At 40.8% G+C, this 17,618-nt stretch overlaps 1 protein-coding gene across 1 annotated transcript in view; it reads left to right on the top strand.

Annotated features, from left to right (window-relative positions):
* The window catches only part of LOC125013583 (calsyntenin-2-like), a 255,932-nt gene that overhangs the window by 145,199 nt on the left and 93,115 nt on the right, over positions 1-17,618 (top strand). Inside the window, exon 3 of the mRNA XM_047594375.1 lies at positions 722-917. Coding sequence (XP_047450331.1) covers positions 722-917 — 196 coding nt within the window. The remainder of the gene's footprint in view (positions 1-721; positions 918-17,618) is intronic.

Raw genomic sequence — 17,618 nt, 5'->3', positions numbered from 1 at the left:
TGTGTAGGTCTCCCTTGTGCCTCAAAAACAGTAGAGGGGAGGGGCCCCTTGTCGATCATCTCACACATATTTTTTATTTATTTATTTATTTTTTAGTTGTTCCTGAATCGTTTTTATGTGTTTGTCAGTGTGAGACTACATCCTGCTGGGGATGTCTACTGCCATCAAAGAGTGGCATTGCTATGGGGTGAGGGTGTCTGGTCTGGTCTAGGCGGGTGGTACATGTCTAAGTAACATCCACATGAATGCCAGCTCCAAAAGTTTCCCAGCAGAGCACTGTATTGTCACAAGATGGTCAGTGATATTTACTTCCCTATTTTCTCTCCTGTCACTGGTTTTAATGTTGTGGCTGATGTTGTTTATTTGGCTATATCAATAATTTTAGACAAGTGGTGAACTCCAATAACCTTTGTGAGAAAGCATTCATTTTCACCTGTGTACCTAATGAACCAGAAAGTGAGTGTATATCTTAAGTAACAAAAGGTTTTTCACCTTACTGTTCACAGTTGTCCTGTGTACAGGTACAACATATAGAACTATGTAAATGTCAGGATAAGCCAACAATTTTATTAAAAATCTTCCACGCAATCATAATTTACTAACACAATATTGTTCAACTGGAGTCGAGCTGGCAGACTGTCCTCAACACTGAGCTCATCCTTCTGTCTCTTTCTCTCACCCTTTCCTCCCTCCCCCTCTCCCCCTTATCCCTGGTCTCCAGGGGAGATCTGCGCCTTCAACATCCATGGGCTTGAGGCTCCATTCGAGGCAGTGGTGCTGAACGGTACGTCTGGCGAGGGCCAGCTGAGGGCGCGTGGCTTGGTGGACTGTGAGCTGCAGAAGGAATACACCTTCATCATCCAGGCTCATGATTGCGGTTCAGGCCCCGGAGGCACAGAGGGCAAGAAGTCCCACAAGTGAGTAAAACAGACACCAGAGTTTGGACTGAGTGGGCTTTGTGCAGGTGAGCAGGATGCATATAACAGGTTGAAACTGCATCCTTCGACGGACCAAAGACAGACCTGGGTTTGTGCAGCATGTGCAAAATGAAACTGAAAAGGAAAGAGCACCGACAAGGAAGAGACAATTAAAAAAGATGAGATTAATTCATACACAAGAGCCTAGGATGCATTATGCAAGTAGCACATAAATGAATCATTCCTTTACACAATGTGTGAACTGCCATCAAATTATCAGCTGCATCTGAAGAACAGTGAGGTTTAGAAGGGATGAACATCTATCTGTGCACATCCCTGAGAGTTCAGTTTGTGTGTGTGAGTGTGTGTGGGTGTGCAATTGAAAGCATTTGAAAGGAACATCTAAGGATTGAAAGAAGATTTGTGGTAGTGCGTGTTTGCATTACTTTTAGTGTTAATTCTTAGACTTGACATAGATGTGTTTTAGAAGCAGGCAGATATATGAGCCAGATATCCAGTCCAGTAGGATTTAAAGTAAGCATGTCCTTTATTGACCACCTTACATTAGTGTGCTGCCTCTCCAGTACACCACAGCGTAGAACAGGGCATTAGCAATAATAGTCTGGTAGAACATGTCCAACAGCTTCTGACAGATATTAAATGATCTTAGGTTGTATTCACACCAGGCTCATTTAGTCCGCTTGAAATGGACCTTTTCTTTGGTTCGGTTTTGGGTAGGTGTGAATACAAACCAGCAGACTCTGGTGCCGACCAAACAAGTGAACCGATACCACCTCTGCAGGTGGGACTCGGTTCACTTCGGTAATCTTGGTACACTTCGTTTATAAATTAATTAATCGCAGTATTAAGCACTACAATTAATTAATCGTAACGTTTCCTGAATACCATCAGAATATATTATGCCGGAACCATAGTTAAGGGCAACTCAAACGGAACGAAAACAAAGTTACGCAACACCCACGGCGTCTTTCCTCTACATTCATTTAGGAGTGGTGGGTCGCCATTCCTAAATCCTAGCTGCCTCTCCTTCAAATATTTTTATTGACAAAAATACACCACTGCCGCATGTCTCCCACATGTCTCTTGGGTACTCGCAACTACTAAGGTAAACATCAGATAACTATCTTGCTCAGTATCTACTCTTTGGAGTTCTAAATGTTTCTCGACCAGTCCAGTTTGTAATCCAGCTGTAGACCCAGGTGCTTGTAGGTCTGAATCGCCTTTATGGTGGTTATAGGCTGCTGGTGGGGCCTGGACCTCCAGACATCCGTGACCATCTCCTTGGTTTAAGCTGTACTGAGCCAAAGGTGGTTCGCTTCGCACCCTGAGATGAAGTTGTTCACCAGATTCTTGTTCCCCTGTTCTTGTCCATCCCTGATACACCCCACAATTGCAACGTCATCAGAGCAACAACATCTGAATATGTCATGACTGTGTTGTAGTTAAAGTCCAAGGTGTACAGGGTGAACAGGTTAGGGTGAGAGCACAGTCCCTTGTGGTGCTCCAGAGTTGCTAACGCTAGTTCCAGATGTGTGGTTCCCCAACCTGACATCCTGAGGTCTCCTAGTGAGATCGTCCACTCCCATCGCTATTAGCTTGTTTCTCAGTAACAGGGTCACAAGTCAAAAAAACAGAAACATTCCTCTTGTCCACCTCCAGCTTATGGTTATGGTACTAGAGCTGCAGTAGGTCTATAGCATGGCAGACCTAGGACCCGATATGATGGAGCAGCAGCCTCTCCTTGGTCTTCATGATGCTGGATGTCAGGAGATGATGATGCAGGAATTAACCTTGGCTACAGCTATTTCAAAGCACCGATACCTCCATCATCATTATCAAACACCAGAAAGCGAGACAAGTCATTACAAAGTGTATCCAATTACATGATAACATGAAAAGAAAAGGAAAAATAAAGGAACAAATCAATGATAATGACTGACTGTGAAGAGGCTGCCATTCTGTTCTTGACCTCAACCCGTGCATTCTCACTGCCTCTTTTATAACGTTTTTGTGTGGTAAGTGGCGTACACATGGTTTTTGTATGTGGATCTTAGATAAGACGACAACAAATCAATCGATAATTGTGAATGGAAAAACTGCACTAAACCTGCCCTATTTTCTTGTTTTTCTAGCAGCATTTTGTGATACTTAATCACTTGCACCTTCTCTACAAACAGCAAAATCCTTCTCAGTCTCACATCTTGTGTCTTTTTGCAAGAATATTATCCGTGCTAATGTGCCTACAGTGTCTCTCCCTCTCTGGGTGCATACAGCACCAACTACCTGCAGCAAACTGTATGTTTAATACGAGGCAAAAGGTAGAGGCAAGAGAGCTCTAATAACACCCTCATTAAATTGCTTTTAGCACAAAGTAGACACCGAATCAGACTGAAGTTTGTAAATATGTTTATCAACTCTTGTATGTCTTTCTAGTCTGCATTACGAGATGTGAGCAGTCATATTCAAGACTTTAGTTTTAGTCTTTCAGCTTGGAACGAAATGAGGTTTCCTCCGAGCCCAGCGGTGTGCATGAATCCCTAAAAGCTACTCACTAATCATTAATATATAGAGGCTGTACAGCAAAAAAAAAGGAAGGAAGGATGACGAGATTTGCGATTTCAGAGATGGTAGCTATTCTATTTAGAGGTGGAAAACAATAATAAAAAGAATATTACAAATGATAATTACTCGTTTTACTTACCTGAAAATCCCCACCTCTCACCAGCCGCCCAAATACAAAGAGGAGGATTCCAGTAATATATGTCATCCTAATGAATACAAATATCCCAAATTGGACAGAGACTCTCTGTTAATAATGGTAAATAAATCTCTCTGTGTAATACTGATTTATGATGTCTCGGACTTTAAACTGCACCGGAGGGTAATGTTTATTTCGAAGAAAACTGGAGAGAAAATTAAGTCTGCTCCGTTCCCTCACTTTTCTCAATGAATTACTTCGAAGGAAAAAGATTGCTTTTAAATTCTTATTTTTGCAGAAATCCTCTGAAAAAAAAGCCCCATGTCGTCAGGGTTGTAGAGGTTTATTAGTCAAATAACACTATTACAGCTGCAGCTCTTCCTCCCTCTGCCTGTCTCCACTGGCCCTCAGCTTGATCCCAGATTGCTCGCCCACCTCCACTTCCACAAAGGCCAGTAGACTATGTTTTAAAGAGGTCAGCTGATAATAACTATTTGTCACGCTTGGCTCTCCTGAAAGCAGCTCCTGTCTGAAATTGCTCTCTGTGCAGACCGCCGTCCACTGCACATCTTCCCTCGCGGGCCTACCTCTCAACTCCGACCCCTCACCTCGACCTGCAGCAGAGACCAGCACAGAAATCAATCATCCCGCCTACTGTAGACACACTATTACCACTACTAACACACACACAGAATATCAACACAGCAGACACATATGACAGCAGATACAAGTTATTTAAAACTTTGTATTAGTGTGTGTGTGGGTCAAAGAGCCTGAGAGATCTGAAGTGTTACTCCCACGCCTCTTTCTAATGGGTTCGGTTTGTGTTTCTTGATGGTCATTTCTGTTTCTTTTTGCATTTTTTTACTCTTTTTTTGTGTCACTTTATAGTTGATTTGCATCACCTGATTGTTGTTGTCTGTAGCTGCATGTCATTGTGGACAGTCTGGGTGTACTCTGATGTAAGTTTTTGTGTGCCCCTTTTTGATTGTTTTGCGTGTCTTGTATCCCATTCACATTGAAAATACCAGATTGACACGGGATTTTCAGATCCAGTTGGCAACCGCCTTTGGTGCGCTTTCACATCGCCAGAAATCCTGACCTCCCACAGTGAAAGCTGTGTGTCTGTTTTTTCCTCCCTCTCATACATCATCATGATTGACAACATCATTATTACACATTTAAGTACAGTACACTACGAGGTAAACAATGGACAGCATGGTATAGGCTGCTGATATTCGAATAAATCACTGAGTCACACACAGTGCCCGATATCTACCACTGAATCTCCTCTTCTCCATGGATGGAGAGCAGCTTGCGGATCTGATGATCTTGCCAGTGCGCTTCCATGATCGATGAAAAAAGTGTGGGATATCGCTATACAAGCTGTATATAAACACAATCACATATCCATTCCTCCAGTAACAATCGTGTAGCAACACATTTTATTTATTTGATTGAAAAAAATGAACAAAAATCTCTGCCCTTCAGTGATCATTCTCTTATGGGAGTAGACCAAAACTCGCAGCCCTGGAGCTTCTACAATGACACGGTTTACAGACTGTCCAGTGACAAAATCAGAATGTGACGGGCAGGTACATCAACGTCATCGTGTAAATTGACGGGTTGATGCAGCATTCCTGTTCACAGCGAAGCCGAGCCGATAAAACCCGTGTTTTTCGTCCGATGTGAAAGGGGCTTTGATGATCACCTTGCATCATTTTGACTGTCTTTCTGGTTGTCTCTGTGGGTATTTTACATGATTGTGTAGTCATTTTCCTCCTTTTGTGTTTATTTTTTTGTGTATTTATCATTCTAACGCATCCCTTTGTTGGTTGTTCTGTGCCATTTCGTGTTTTCTTTTTTATTGGATTATTGTTTTCAGTCTCATTAGAGTAATGTTGCTCATCGTTTTGATTGTTTTGCATCTCTTAATCATCTTTTCCCCTGTAGTTCTTTTATTGACTCTCCACTATGACATGTTTGTAGTCATTTCATGCAGAAGCTCTGAGCCGCAGTCATCTTTCATGCTCCAACCCCGGTAAAGAGTGCACCGGGGATATCCAGTCATATTCAACCTCTCTGGCCCTGCCTTTATGCTGCTGATCATGTTTTACGTCCCTTTTAAACGTTCAGGCATTTCTGTTACAAAAACACTATTACTTCTTATCAACATAGCCGACTGCTGGCTGAGACGCAGACCCAGTTTGCTCGGCCCAGACAGGCTGACGCTGCAGGGGAAGTGAATTTGGGGACACTTTAAATGGCCTGTCCTTTCGTTGGCAACTCTCGAAGGAGGATGCTGGCCTTTTGCCGCATGCCTCGCTCGCTCCGATTCAGAAAGGAAGTAACAGAAGAGAAGAATCCCTGCCCAAGGCTGTGCTCAAATTACACATGACACGTCAACAGCGGAGAAGGAAGGCAGTCAAGAAAATTAGCTGCTAAAGAGGACAGGGGAGAGGATCAGGAGTGACACAGGATGAGTTTAAACTCCTCTCTCTATCCTTTATCCTCTCCTGCTCTGCTTACCACTGGCTGCTGGCCTACTTCTCCCCGTGTGTTTTTTTTTTTTTTTTCAGGCTGGCTACAGCTTGCTGTCTGGCTCTGTCCTTCCTTCTGTCAGGTCTTCTGTCTCTGCTACTGACTTCAGTGTGTGAATATTTCTTCAGACTGCCCCCACATTCACAAATGGATGCTCTCTCTACGCTGGCTGTACAAATCTGTCTCTCAGTGTGATTTCTTTGCACACAAATGAGATGTTTTTTTTTTTTCTTTTTGACTTTCAAGCACCATGTCAAACTCTGAATTTTATGCACTGTCCAATCAAAGTGTGTACTTTATAAACACTGTCGTCAATGACCGCCTTTTTCTGAATCAATGCTCTAACCTAGCTGCATACAGGTTTATTTAGTCAGTTCTGAATCACACCACTTCACACTGCCCTCTGATGTATTTCACTTTAGTCACTTGTCAGCATAGTGCAAAGCCTGAATGAATTCACCTTAAACTCCCCGAGGCTGTTTCTGCTCAGGTCAGCTTTAAATGAAACACAAATTAATCTATAACACTGTGGGGCTGACCTCTGCCAAATGAACAATTTGTACTGAACTGCAAAGGGCCCTCACACTTTATTATAAAGAGCAATAAATGTGATAGATGTCCATTTTGTGTCACTTGATTTAACACAGTGGGGATTCAGCCGAGACATTGAAAAATGGCAACCAGTGTCACATAGTGCTGATCTTTTAGAAAAAAGAAAAAAAAACAATGTGTAGGAAATTTTTTGATACCACACAACTCAAGTCAAAGAAAGAAAGAAAGCGCTGTGATGGACCAAGACATATCTAAAAAAAAAAACAACAAAAAATAAATGAAAATATCTCCAGCATTACTACTTAACATGTATGTGACATGCTATTTTTTTTATATAGACTCTAATAAAAAAAAGATGAACTCATGAATGAGTCAGTCAGGATTAACTGTTGTTTGTCCCATCTTTATTCAGAATTCGGTCAGGTGAAAGGTGAATTTTCGTTCATTGGTGACACTGGATAAAAGATGATACCAAAGAGGAACGTTTTTCATCTTCTCTTTGGGTAATATCCAACTGGGCAAAGTTGAGCTGGACAACCGTGATGTTACGTTTTTGTTAGTGAAGATTTAGCAATATTTCTACTCTGAATCAAGAAATAACCATGTCTCTCAAATAGATGTTTTATTTTTCTTTAAAAAAATAAGCTTTTATCTCTCTCTCTCTAGTTTTTTTTAATAATTAAGTTTAAAGAGAGAAAAACACCCAATAATAAATCTTGTTTTCAAGGAGGAAAATACGTTTAAGATGAAATTTTAAACAGATTTCGACCCTAAATGCATGTCCCTCCGCATCCAAATGTTGTTGTTTCTCGTTTCGGAGACACTTTTTAATACGATTCTATTTCATGAGGTCCTCTTAAAACGAGCGCAGCTCAGAAAAAGCTCAAGCTTAAAGCAAATTATATCTGTGTGGAAAGGGTTTGTTTTTTCCTCAAAATGTGCTAGGGGATTTCATAATATTGATGTTTTTTAAATGAGATCTCTGAAATAACGTCTTCCAGATTGTCTAAAAGCTTAAATTAGTCAGTGCAATTGTTATTTTAGGACTGTACTTCCAACATCTAGATTGGGATACCTGTTATGGACCGCAAATAACATGTTGGGGATCACAAAAGGTAACCAGTGCCCAAAGTTCAAAGTTTAATCTGGATCAGAATGAGATGGATTTGGATTTTCTTTCATGGATCAAATAATGCATTTTTCTTTCGTGCTGTTTTTATTAAAGCAACATTAGATTGCATCACCCTGATCCAAATACACTTTTTAAAATTACCAAATTCAGATTACCAGATTATTATTACTCTAAATGAGACTGCACATCACAGCAGTTCATTTTTTTTTTGTGACAAAAAACTGCACAATAATACAGTCTTTTCTTTACACAATCAGACCCATCATCCCACCCTTAAGACATAAAGACAAACTAATATGCATTACTGCATCGCTACCAGGCACAATCTCCCTCTCTGTGTTGCACCTGAGCCTGTTGAAGACCCAAAACAACCTCCGGCGTCCTCCCAGAGTCAGGGACTGACTGGACAGGCAACAACAGATACTACTTTGACTTGTTCATCTCTCATAATTGCGTCATTGCAATCAATATACAGCGATAAATGACAGTTGAATTCCGCCCGATGACGTCTAGGATAGACGGCAGCAGCCTCCGCAACCCTAATGAGGATAAGCGGTAGTAGAAGATGAGATGAGATTATCAGCTGTTTATCAGCATGTTCTTGTTTAATTAAAAAAATGAATACACAGCATTAGTGCTGCTACTTTATCATTTTATTGGGTAATGGATACACAAAGCAAGCGCAAAATATGAACAAATTCATGACTGTGAATGGTAATACATTTATTAGTTTATTACATTTTGTTCTTAAAATCCATCCATAGATGGAGCTGATTGATATCACTTAGTCTGCTAGGCTCAGGATACTACATGTATGAACTTCCCAACCCACAAATGTTTTGAGGTAGAAAGTCGGTCTGGAACCACTCCATTGGGAAGTGATTAGGCTGGGCTTTTTGTGGAGGAGCACCAGTGAGAAGTGAAACTCTGAACAGCAATATAGTCATCCATGTCACCTGAGTGCTGTGAAGTTGAATGCTATTGAACTGGACTATCCAGTTGTATGCAGAGGATTTTTGTTTTTCATTTTCTCTTCATGTTGGTTGAAACGTGTCTCATAATGGAAACCAAAAGGTATGTTACCAAACACCATGATAAAAATGGAGTATAAAATGACTGTATCAAATATCGGTGATATAATTTTAGAACAAGTACTTTAGGAGGACATCAATTCCTGGCCTTATCTTCTGCTAGTGCTCCTCAAAAGAACTTGATAGAAATCTGAAATGTCACAGGACACATGAGCACAGAGTCCTCGGGAGAAGTTCAGCTGAAATACAAAGTAATCTCACTAATAAGCCTCAGAGACAAGAAGTTTCTGTTCCATTTGACTTTCCGCAAACTATTTTTTTTTCTCTTTTCTTGCAGCCGTACAAAGCAAATCATATTCAGAAAGCTTCCTAGAGGGGGGCAATAAATTCCCAGGGTTAGGTGCCCCAATTGTTGTGTGTGGAGAAAAGTGTGCCTGAATGTGTGTCTTTGTGTGTGAGCAAATGTTTACTTAATTTAGACAAACAGATGCTTCCGTGTGTCCATGTGTAGCGGCACATTCGTCCGCAGTCAACGTGCTTGGCAGCGCAGGAGTTAGTAAAGTCATCATTAGCAAATCTTAGAGGCCTGTGTGTACTAACCTTGCTGCAGTTTGGAGAGGCTAATTATCTCACCAAAACAGCCAGCTGAAGGACAGTCATGTACCCGTACACAAACACAATCCCAAATCCCAAATGCTCAGTCAAATTCACCGTGGTATACCGATATTTACATATAAACAAGGCAAAGGCCATAGCTGGGAATCGATAGGCTGATTTTGCATCTTCTAGCCAAACTACCTAAAAAAAAACACACTTGTGCACAGGCAACCATCTAAAAACACATATTCATTATTAACAAAATAAAAAAATTGTCACTTTGTTATGAGTGGAGAAGTGGGCCAAAAGCTGTGTTAGTTAGCATAAGCTGTCATGATATATTTCTGCAGTTCGAAGACCGGGGGACTCCGCGCAGATAGTGCCCTGTCAACGTGTCGCCTCTTTATTCTACCAAGAATCTTAGCTTCACGCTTGTCACACTTGATGCTAATATGAGTGAAACCTCATTCTGTCAAATCCTGTTAGTTGACATGACTATTATATCCCACAAATGAAAAAAAGGCACCTAGCGTAGGAATGTGTTGTTTATCTTCAGCCAACATAATGTAATGGGAGAGCGTAGTCTCTGTGTTTCAATTATGAATATGCACTGCCAGGAACTGGGCCATCTGTGCTTGTCTGCTTCAGTTACCAGACAAAAGAAAGTGACACCCGTTCCCGTCCCGGATTCAAACTGCAATCAGGCGATCGCTGCGCATCCACGGGCGCTTGGATGCTGGTCAGCAGAGTCAAACAAATGGATACTCAGGGAATTATCTCTGCACAAATGGTCTTAAATGTAAAGACTGCAGCTTAGCATCCAGAGTCTTTGTGTTCCAGCGTAATGTGCTACCATCCATTGCTGGTTTCCATACTGTCTGGTGCAGTGTAAGCAGGATCTGCTCATGAAGCTAAAAACTGAACTGGATTACCATGCATCATAATCACCTTGTATTGAGATTACACAGGCCCCCATGGAGTCCTGTGGTAGCGCCTCAGGGTTCTGTTCAATGTGGAAGTGGGATTTCCTAGCATATTGATGAGGTTCCCCTTCTGTGTTGTGCTGTGCATTTGATCCCATTGGTATAGTTAGGGTTGTTTATTTTCATTCCGGTCTTACACAAGGAAATTGACAATTCAGCCTCTTGGCTAATTCTTGACAAAGATTAATTGAGTCCTTTGCATTTGTGTTGGGTGTGGAGGAGTGTGTATGTGTGTCCTGATAGATAATGAGTACAGATGAATATGTAATAGGCTAGGAACAATACTCACCTGACATTAACATGCATCGCCTGGCTTTGCCATGCAGCTGCTATCTGATTGTGTCTGCATGTAATTTAGCTGTGTTGAGATCACACCTGGCACGTAAACTGCCTGGAATGCCTATCATTTTCACTTTCATTTTCATTTTCACGTTTATCCAAGAAAAGTGACTGTGACATTTTGTATTCTTCATTAGATGTATAAAATATTTTCTTTAAACTATTTTTGTAAAACCGTGCTTCCAGCCTTGAAGATTAAACGTGTAAGTATGTGTTTTTAAAAGCCTCAAACCAGTCTAACACCTGCATCTTGACCCTCAATCTGTTTGGATGGGCAACCAGCTGCATTTTTATTCCTTTCTATTTTTGATCATACTACTAGTGTATTTATTTATGTTTTTTTCTGTTTACTTGGTTTATGAATCCTTAACATTTTCTGGCAAAATATATCTGAGAAACAGCATTCAAATGATTGGGTCCAGTGAGCAAAATAAAGATGTAACCTCCAAGTGTGTATCATCTGCATAAAATTGATATTTGAAGCTTGCTGGTTGGAACGTCATGGATAATTGTGTCAAATGCTCAGATCTCACAGAATGATTGAATCCAGTTAGGATCCCTCAAGATTTTCTAAATAAACAGCTCTTGGTACAGCTACACCTTAGGTGACCTGTACCATTGTACAAGAGCATATTCAATCAATAAAAATGAACAATAGACAAACCACATGAAATCATAAGGTTTCAATAAAAAATATAAAATATGATAATAAATAACGAACAAAAATGTGAACAGAAATGTAGGAACATGTTAAGTTAGTTTTTTATTTTTGTCATTCTGATGGCCCACGGGTTAAAACTGTTTTAAATGTCTTTTAAAAACATTGGCATACGAATAATGTATTTTCACTATACTTACAACACGTGTCTTCTGAATGTGGTTCGATGAGTCAATGATTTCATGTTTTTGAACACATTTTGATGTCCAGGAAGATAGCTGGTTGTGAAGTGGGGTGCAGCAGTTAGAAGAAGCTTTGTCAACATGAGGGACCCTACGCAGACCTTAACATCTTGATGTGCATTCTCTAGAAATGTTACTACACATTGCAGCTATGATTGGCCCTCTTTGCAGTAGCATATTTTCCGCTTTAGAGTTTCCGATTGCTTTGCAATCTCTGAAATTTTCAAATTGATTGTTTTGCAGCAATAAAGATGAAACACATCGAGGAAGTTCGGAGATACAAACATTTGTATGACTTGTCTCCAAAATTTCAGTTTCAGTGAAGCAGGAAGTGGACACAAAAATGAACCCAACTGGCAAACCAGAGCTGTATATTAAAGAGAGTCTGGCCAACTAAGGAATGGACTGTCCGAGCTATCCTGCTATGCTGATTGGTCCCGAGCTGGTCAAATGTTTCATGGGCACCACGGTTTATATAGGAACGATTTTATGTACGAAAATTAAAGTCATTCCTAATGTGTACCTTGTTCTCGAAAACACTCGCTTTACAAATTAATGAAGTTTGAAGTTAACCAAGCCTTATGCTAGCCTTATGCTAGCTAGTTATCAAGACTGAAGGCTTGGAAAAAAAGCAGCTACCATCATATATACTGTGAAACCCATGTGTGGATGTAATTTATGTCCATGTAGATAGACAAATTTAATTGACACGTGACCTTGGTTACTACTAAGTTATTATTGCTAGCGCACAAATGTCATAATGATAATACTAAATAACAGTAAGACTAGTTTAATTTAAACTATTTCTGAGTATTTATAATTTTTCTGAGTAAATTCAAACTTTTAACGGCGATGGATGAACACAGGAGACTGAGAGAAAGCTATACACAGCTCTGTGACTGATGAGGTGATTGGGCTACAAAGCATTTTACAGACTCATTTAAGATATTTAAAGTAAGTAGACGCTGGGATATTTAAGTGAGGGGCTTTTACATATTGAGAGACGTTGGTAATAACATTTATAGGCCTGTTAATGATGAAAATAAGACATTTATTTCAACATAACACATCCGTCTCATAAGGGTACACTGTAGAATCTTCCGCTGATGTACCTAACATGGCGAAGTGGCCAGACTCCCTCTAATGTACGGCTCTGTGGCAAACGAAGACACGGAGCCAACTAGTGTTTGGGTGATGCTTTTACGGAGTGAGTAAAGGAGACTGAGTGCACAAGTATAAATGACTTACACCAGCAGAGGCTGTGTGCGGAGGTTATGCCATCTAGTCCCGCAGAGACATAAACTGCACTTAAGTGACAAAATCCACAATCTGTATTCTGATTTCCAAAGCAATTATCCTTTTTCCCTGCGGTTAATTTGATATTTCACAGTAGGGAATTACAGAAGCATTCACTGTGGCTCGGTTCATTTAAATGTCCCAGGAAGCCGAGAACACTCAAAAGCAGGATCTCTCTGTATGTGGAATGCTCTTACAATACCATAATTGTATTACCTGCCTTGAAAATTCTTTTCTACTATCTAATAAATCTTAATGATAACTGTGTCAGATCAGACAATTTTTTCTAATGAAAAATGAAAAAGTGGCCATTTAGAGTGGAGTGTATGGACTTTAGTTTCTGCTAGCACTGACAAACAGAGTGTACCCTTTAACAGGTTCTTAGTCACACAAGTCATGGCATAGATAATAAATAATAATAATAATAATAAAGCAAAGCTGAAACAAAATCCTTGAAAACATTTCACCACTCATCCAATCTTCAGTGTGTGATGTGCATCTAGTGCAATTCGTTTGATGCCTCGTACGTATTTTTTTGATGTAGCACACAGCCTGACAGTGTTCTACTGTTCACTGTATGCACTCACCGCAATGACAAAACACATGTATTGACTATGAAAGAGTATTAACCTTCTGGCTACAGCAGAGACTGCAGGGAAATTCCTTTTCTTTGATTTGTTACGGTTCTTATTCTCGTAAAACGTTGTTTCGCCTGAGATGAGCTTTACTGTGCCAGAAATCTGAGCTGTTGACTTTGTAAGTAATTTGTAAGGTCATTCAGTAATTTAGACTAATTTAGGCTCATTCTGCCTGTGCATCAAAATGAACGTCAGTTTGATGTATCAGTGTTGATGATACGTGTCCCAGAACTGGCTCTGGGACACATATCTCTGAAGGGTCAGCAGTTCCCTATTTTTATACACCGTATACTATTGTGTACATATCAATACTAATGGAAAAGAGGCTCTTACATTCAGTTTCTTATTCACTGGGGTGTTTAACCATTGACTGTTTTCCAAGTAACCGTCCCAGTGGCTCAATATTTTTTTTCTACTTTGCTCAGTGATGTTGTGACCATTTATGCTCACATGGGGTCACTTAACCTCCTGCTGTCTTTCCGTGTCACTCTGACTCGTTGCGGACCCCTGCTTATGAACTGAGGCCTGTCAAAGGGAGTGAGAGCAGCCTTGTGCTCGGCTTGGCAATCCTCCAGCAATGTGAAAACGCACACAAACACTCACCCCGCCCCCAGAGAGCCAGGCATCTGTGTATTCCAGATGTGAGCGGTGAGCAGAGAGACACACATTCACATGCACACAAAGAAAGATTATTTTTTTTTGCAGCTATTGCATTTAGATATACAGTATATCAAGCAGTTGTGTGCATAAATACATAATCACTCACAGACACACACACACACACACACACACACACACACAGAGCAGTCCTTCCATACAAGCCCCAGAGGGGTGGAACATATGCTTGCTCCCTCACCACTGGGGAGTGTGGAGAAGCAGGAGGGTAATGTTTATGAGAGAGCGTCATTAATATGACAAAACAAGACTGGCTGAGGGATTTGCGGCGCACGCCAGTGCTTCCATCGTCTGTCAGTGCTTCTTATCACCACCTTCTACTGCTGTTAGCATTACCATTAACATCCAGGCAATGCAAGAGCCCAGGGAAAAGTTGCCGTTATATGCTGTGCATGTTTGCATGTAAATACGTAAACAGCATTTTAATGTCGGAGTTGATTATGGCAAAGTTCAGTTTTAAATTTGAACATTTTGAATAACCTGTTGAGGTTTAAAACTGTCCTAAAAAAAAAATCAGTATTAGCCCAGTTTCTTTGAATTTAGACATAAAACCCAACGGAATCAATTTAAAACAAACAAATAAAAAAAAAAAAAAGAAAAATGATGGTGCAAGGTGTGATTAATCATTTCTGCCTGAAGGCAATGCACAACTGATCCAAATGCAAGACAGGTCCAGAGTTTTGCAGTGAAAAGTGCCATGGCAGACTGGGAGTAGGTGGAGTGGTGCTGAGCTGCGCTGGAGATCTGGAAGTTGAGGTGACAGATAGCAATCCTGGAACATGGCGAGGTTACAAAAAGTCAAGCATGGACAGAAAAAGAACCCAAAATCAACCAGAGTCAGTTAGTTGCTGCACAGATAGACACAACTAACTAGCAAGGAGTGGATGAGAGACCCAACCAGGGTAGATATACTGGAGGGCTGGATAGATGGATGGGTGAAAAGTGTGCAGGTAGGAGATGACTGGATTGCCACGCCCTTACTCACATAGGAAAAACAAGGACAACAGATATGAGGGAGGGGAAACACTAGCAACGCATTGACAAAGGGATAGAACACACCAGAGCCATGACAGACTTCTACGCCAAAGCCAGAATGACATCAATACCAGCACTGATATGTTTTATTTTTAAAAGCGTCTGATGTACTATCCTTCAAGGGAGAGAAATGTGTCATGGTTTATGAAGTGAATGCATCTCTAATGGGCCGCTTCTGAATACATTTGTAATTATCGCTGAATAATATTCCCGCTGGTGCATCTTTTCACTGTTTTTGTCAATTATTTTCCTATATTCTTGTTAAAATGCAAGACAGGCTTTTAAGCGTGAATAACAAATGCGCAACTTCCCCGAAATAACGAGCGGTTTGCTGCGAGCTACAGTACCACATAACATAAATAAATAGAGCAGTCGCCAATAAGTGTTTACGCACACAGAACGTGATGATGAATCGATGCCTATTGTCTCCAGTATTGATGTTCAGAATGAGACATTGTATTGTCGTATTGATACTTCAGGGAACCAAATGTAATGGCGCAAATGCACAGTGGTGGAAAGAAGTTAAAATTATACACAATCTCAAATATTATCACGAAATATTTGTGGAAAAAAACTTTTTGTGTTTCAAAAGATGTGGCTGCATTAGACAGACACAGACAAATACAAATTATATTTATTTTGTTTATTGTTTGCAAGAAAAACTCAATTCAAATTCAAAACTAAATTCTTGACAATTTCAATGTGTCCATTCTCAGCATTGTCATCATCAACAAATAACAGAGAATGTGTCCAAAACCGAACAAAAAATAAATAAACCATTGCATCCTCATCCTTAATATTTAGTCCTCCTGCCATTAGCACGCAGTAGAGCTCTAATCCTGGATGTCATGTTCCCCATGAGCCTTGCAAACTTTTGAGGGGTTACCTTGTCCCATTGTTCTTGAACTACTACTTTCAATCCTTCTAAATTCTTTGGTTTGCGCTTTGAAATAGACCTTTTGATAATCCACCACAGATTTTCAATGGGGCTCATGTCCGGGGACTGAGCTGGCCACTCTAAGACCTGGATACTGTGCCCCTGTAGCTAGGTTCTACTGACCCTGGATATATGGGAAGGGGCATTATCAATGACCATTTGGGTTTGGAGAATGGCACAATACTTGGCAGAGTTCAGTGTGCCATCACAGACAGTGAGATGACCAACACCGGCAGCACTCATGCATCCCCAAACCATGAAACTGCCTCCACCATGTTTGACAGCAGATATTATACATGCTGGAGATAATGCTTGGCCTTGACTTCTGCGTACCCTCACATTTGCAGGAGGAAGATAAAGCTGGAAAACAGGACTCATCTGACCACAGAATTTTCTTCCAATTCCTGACTGTTCACTTCTAACCTCTGTCTCGATCAGGGGCTTCTTGACAGCCTTGTAGGACCTTAAGCCATGATCTAAAAGTTGTACACTGGACTCCCTGCACATATGGATCAGGATGCAGTCATTTCTTGATGAAGAAACCCTTGGACCCCCAGGTCTTGGTTTGTCTTCCAAGCTGTTAGTTCGTCTATGTTTCTGCAGAGTGGATCCAGCTGCTGAAGAACTGCATCTGCACTCCCTGGTGATCTGGCAGCAGCTGTACCCTTTCTGGTTGAGAATCTGTATCTTCAAGAAGAATCAAGAATCAGGAGTCTTTATTGTCATTATGAGAGCATAACAAAATTTTGCAGAGACCCCCAGCTTAAATGCACATACCAATATACAAACATTTAATTAACACATAGGAAACAACAATTAGGGTTGTTTCCTATGTTAGGTTCCTTGTTTCGGCCATTTTTGCCTCTGAAGAACTTTCAAATGTACTGACTTTATATAGAAAAATTATAAAGTTAATAAAAAGCACGGCCTTCATTAGTAGATCATTGTACCAAAATTACCCAGTACTCAAAATCTCATCTTATCACCTACTACCACTTTTCCTCATTAGGGTTGTAGGGTTTGCCTGGAGTCTATCCCAGCTGTCATCGGGCGAGAGGCGGGATACACCCTGGACAGGTCGCCAGTCTATCGCAGGGCCAACACATAGACAAACAACCATTCGCACTCACACTTACGATCAGTTTTAGGGTCACCAATTAGCCTAATGAGCACGTCTTATGAGGTGTGGGGAAAACGGAGTACCTGGAGAAAACCCATGCAGACACAGGGAGAACATGCAAACTTGACCCAGAAAGGCCCGAGCTGGACTTGGACCCGGATCTTCTTGCTGGGAGGCATCACTGCTCCAATACTCTAAATTTCTTA

The sequence above is a fragment of the Mugil cephalus genome, chromosome 9, assembly GCF_022458985.1.
Source record: "Mugil cephalus isolate CIBA_MC_2020 chromosome 9, CIBA_Mcephalus_1.1, whole genome shotgun sequence".
Taxonomy (NCBI): Eukaryota; Metazoa; Chordata; class Actinopteri; order Mugiliformes; family Mugilidae; genus Mugil; species Mugil cephalus.
This window is presented reverse-complemented; position numbering and strand designations above follow the sequence as displayed.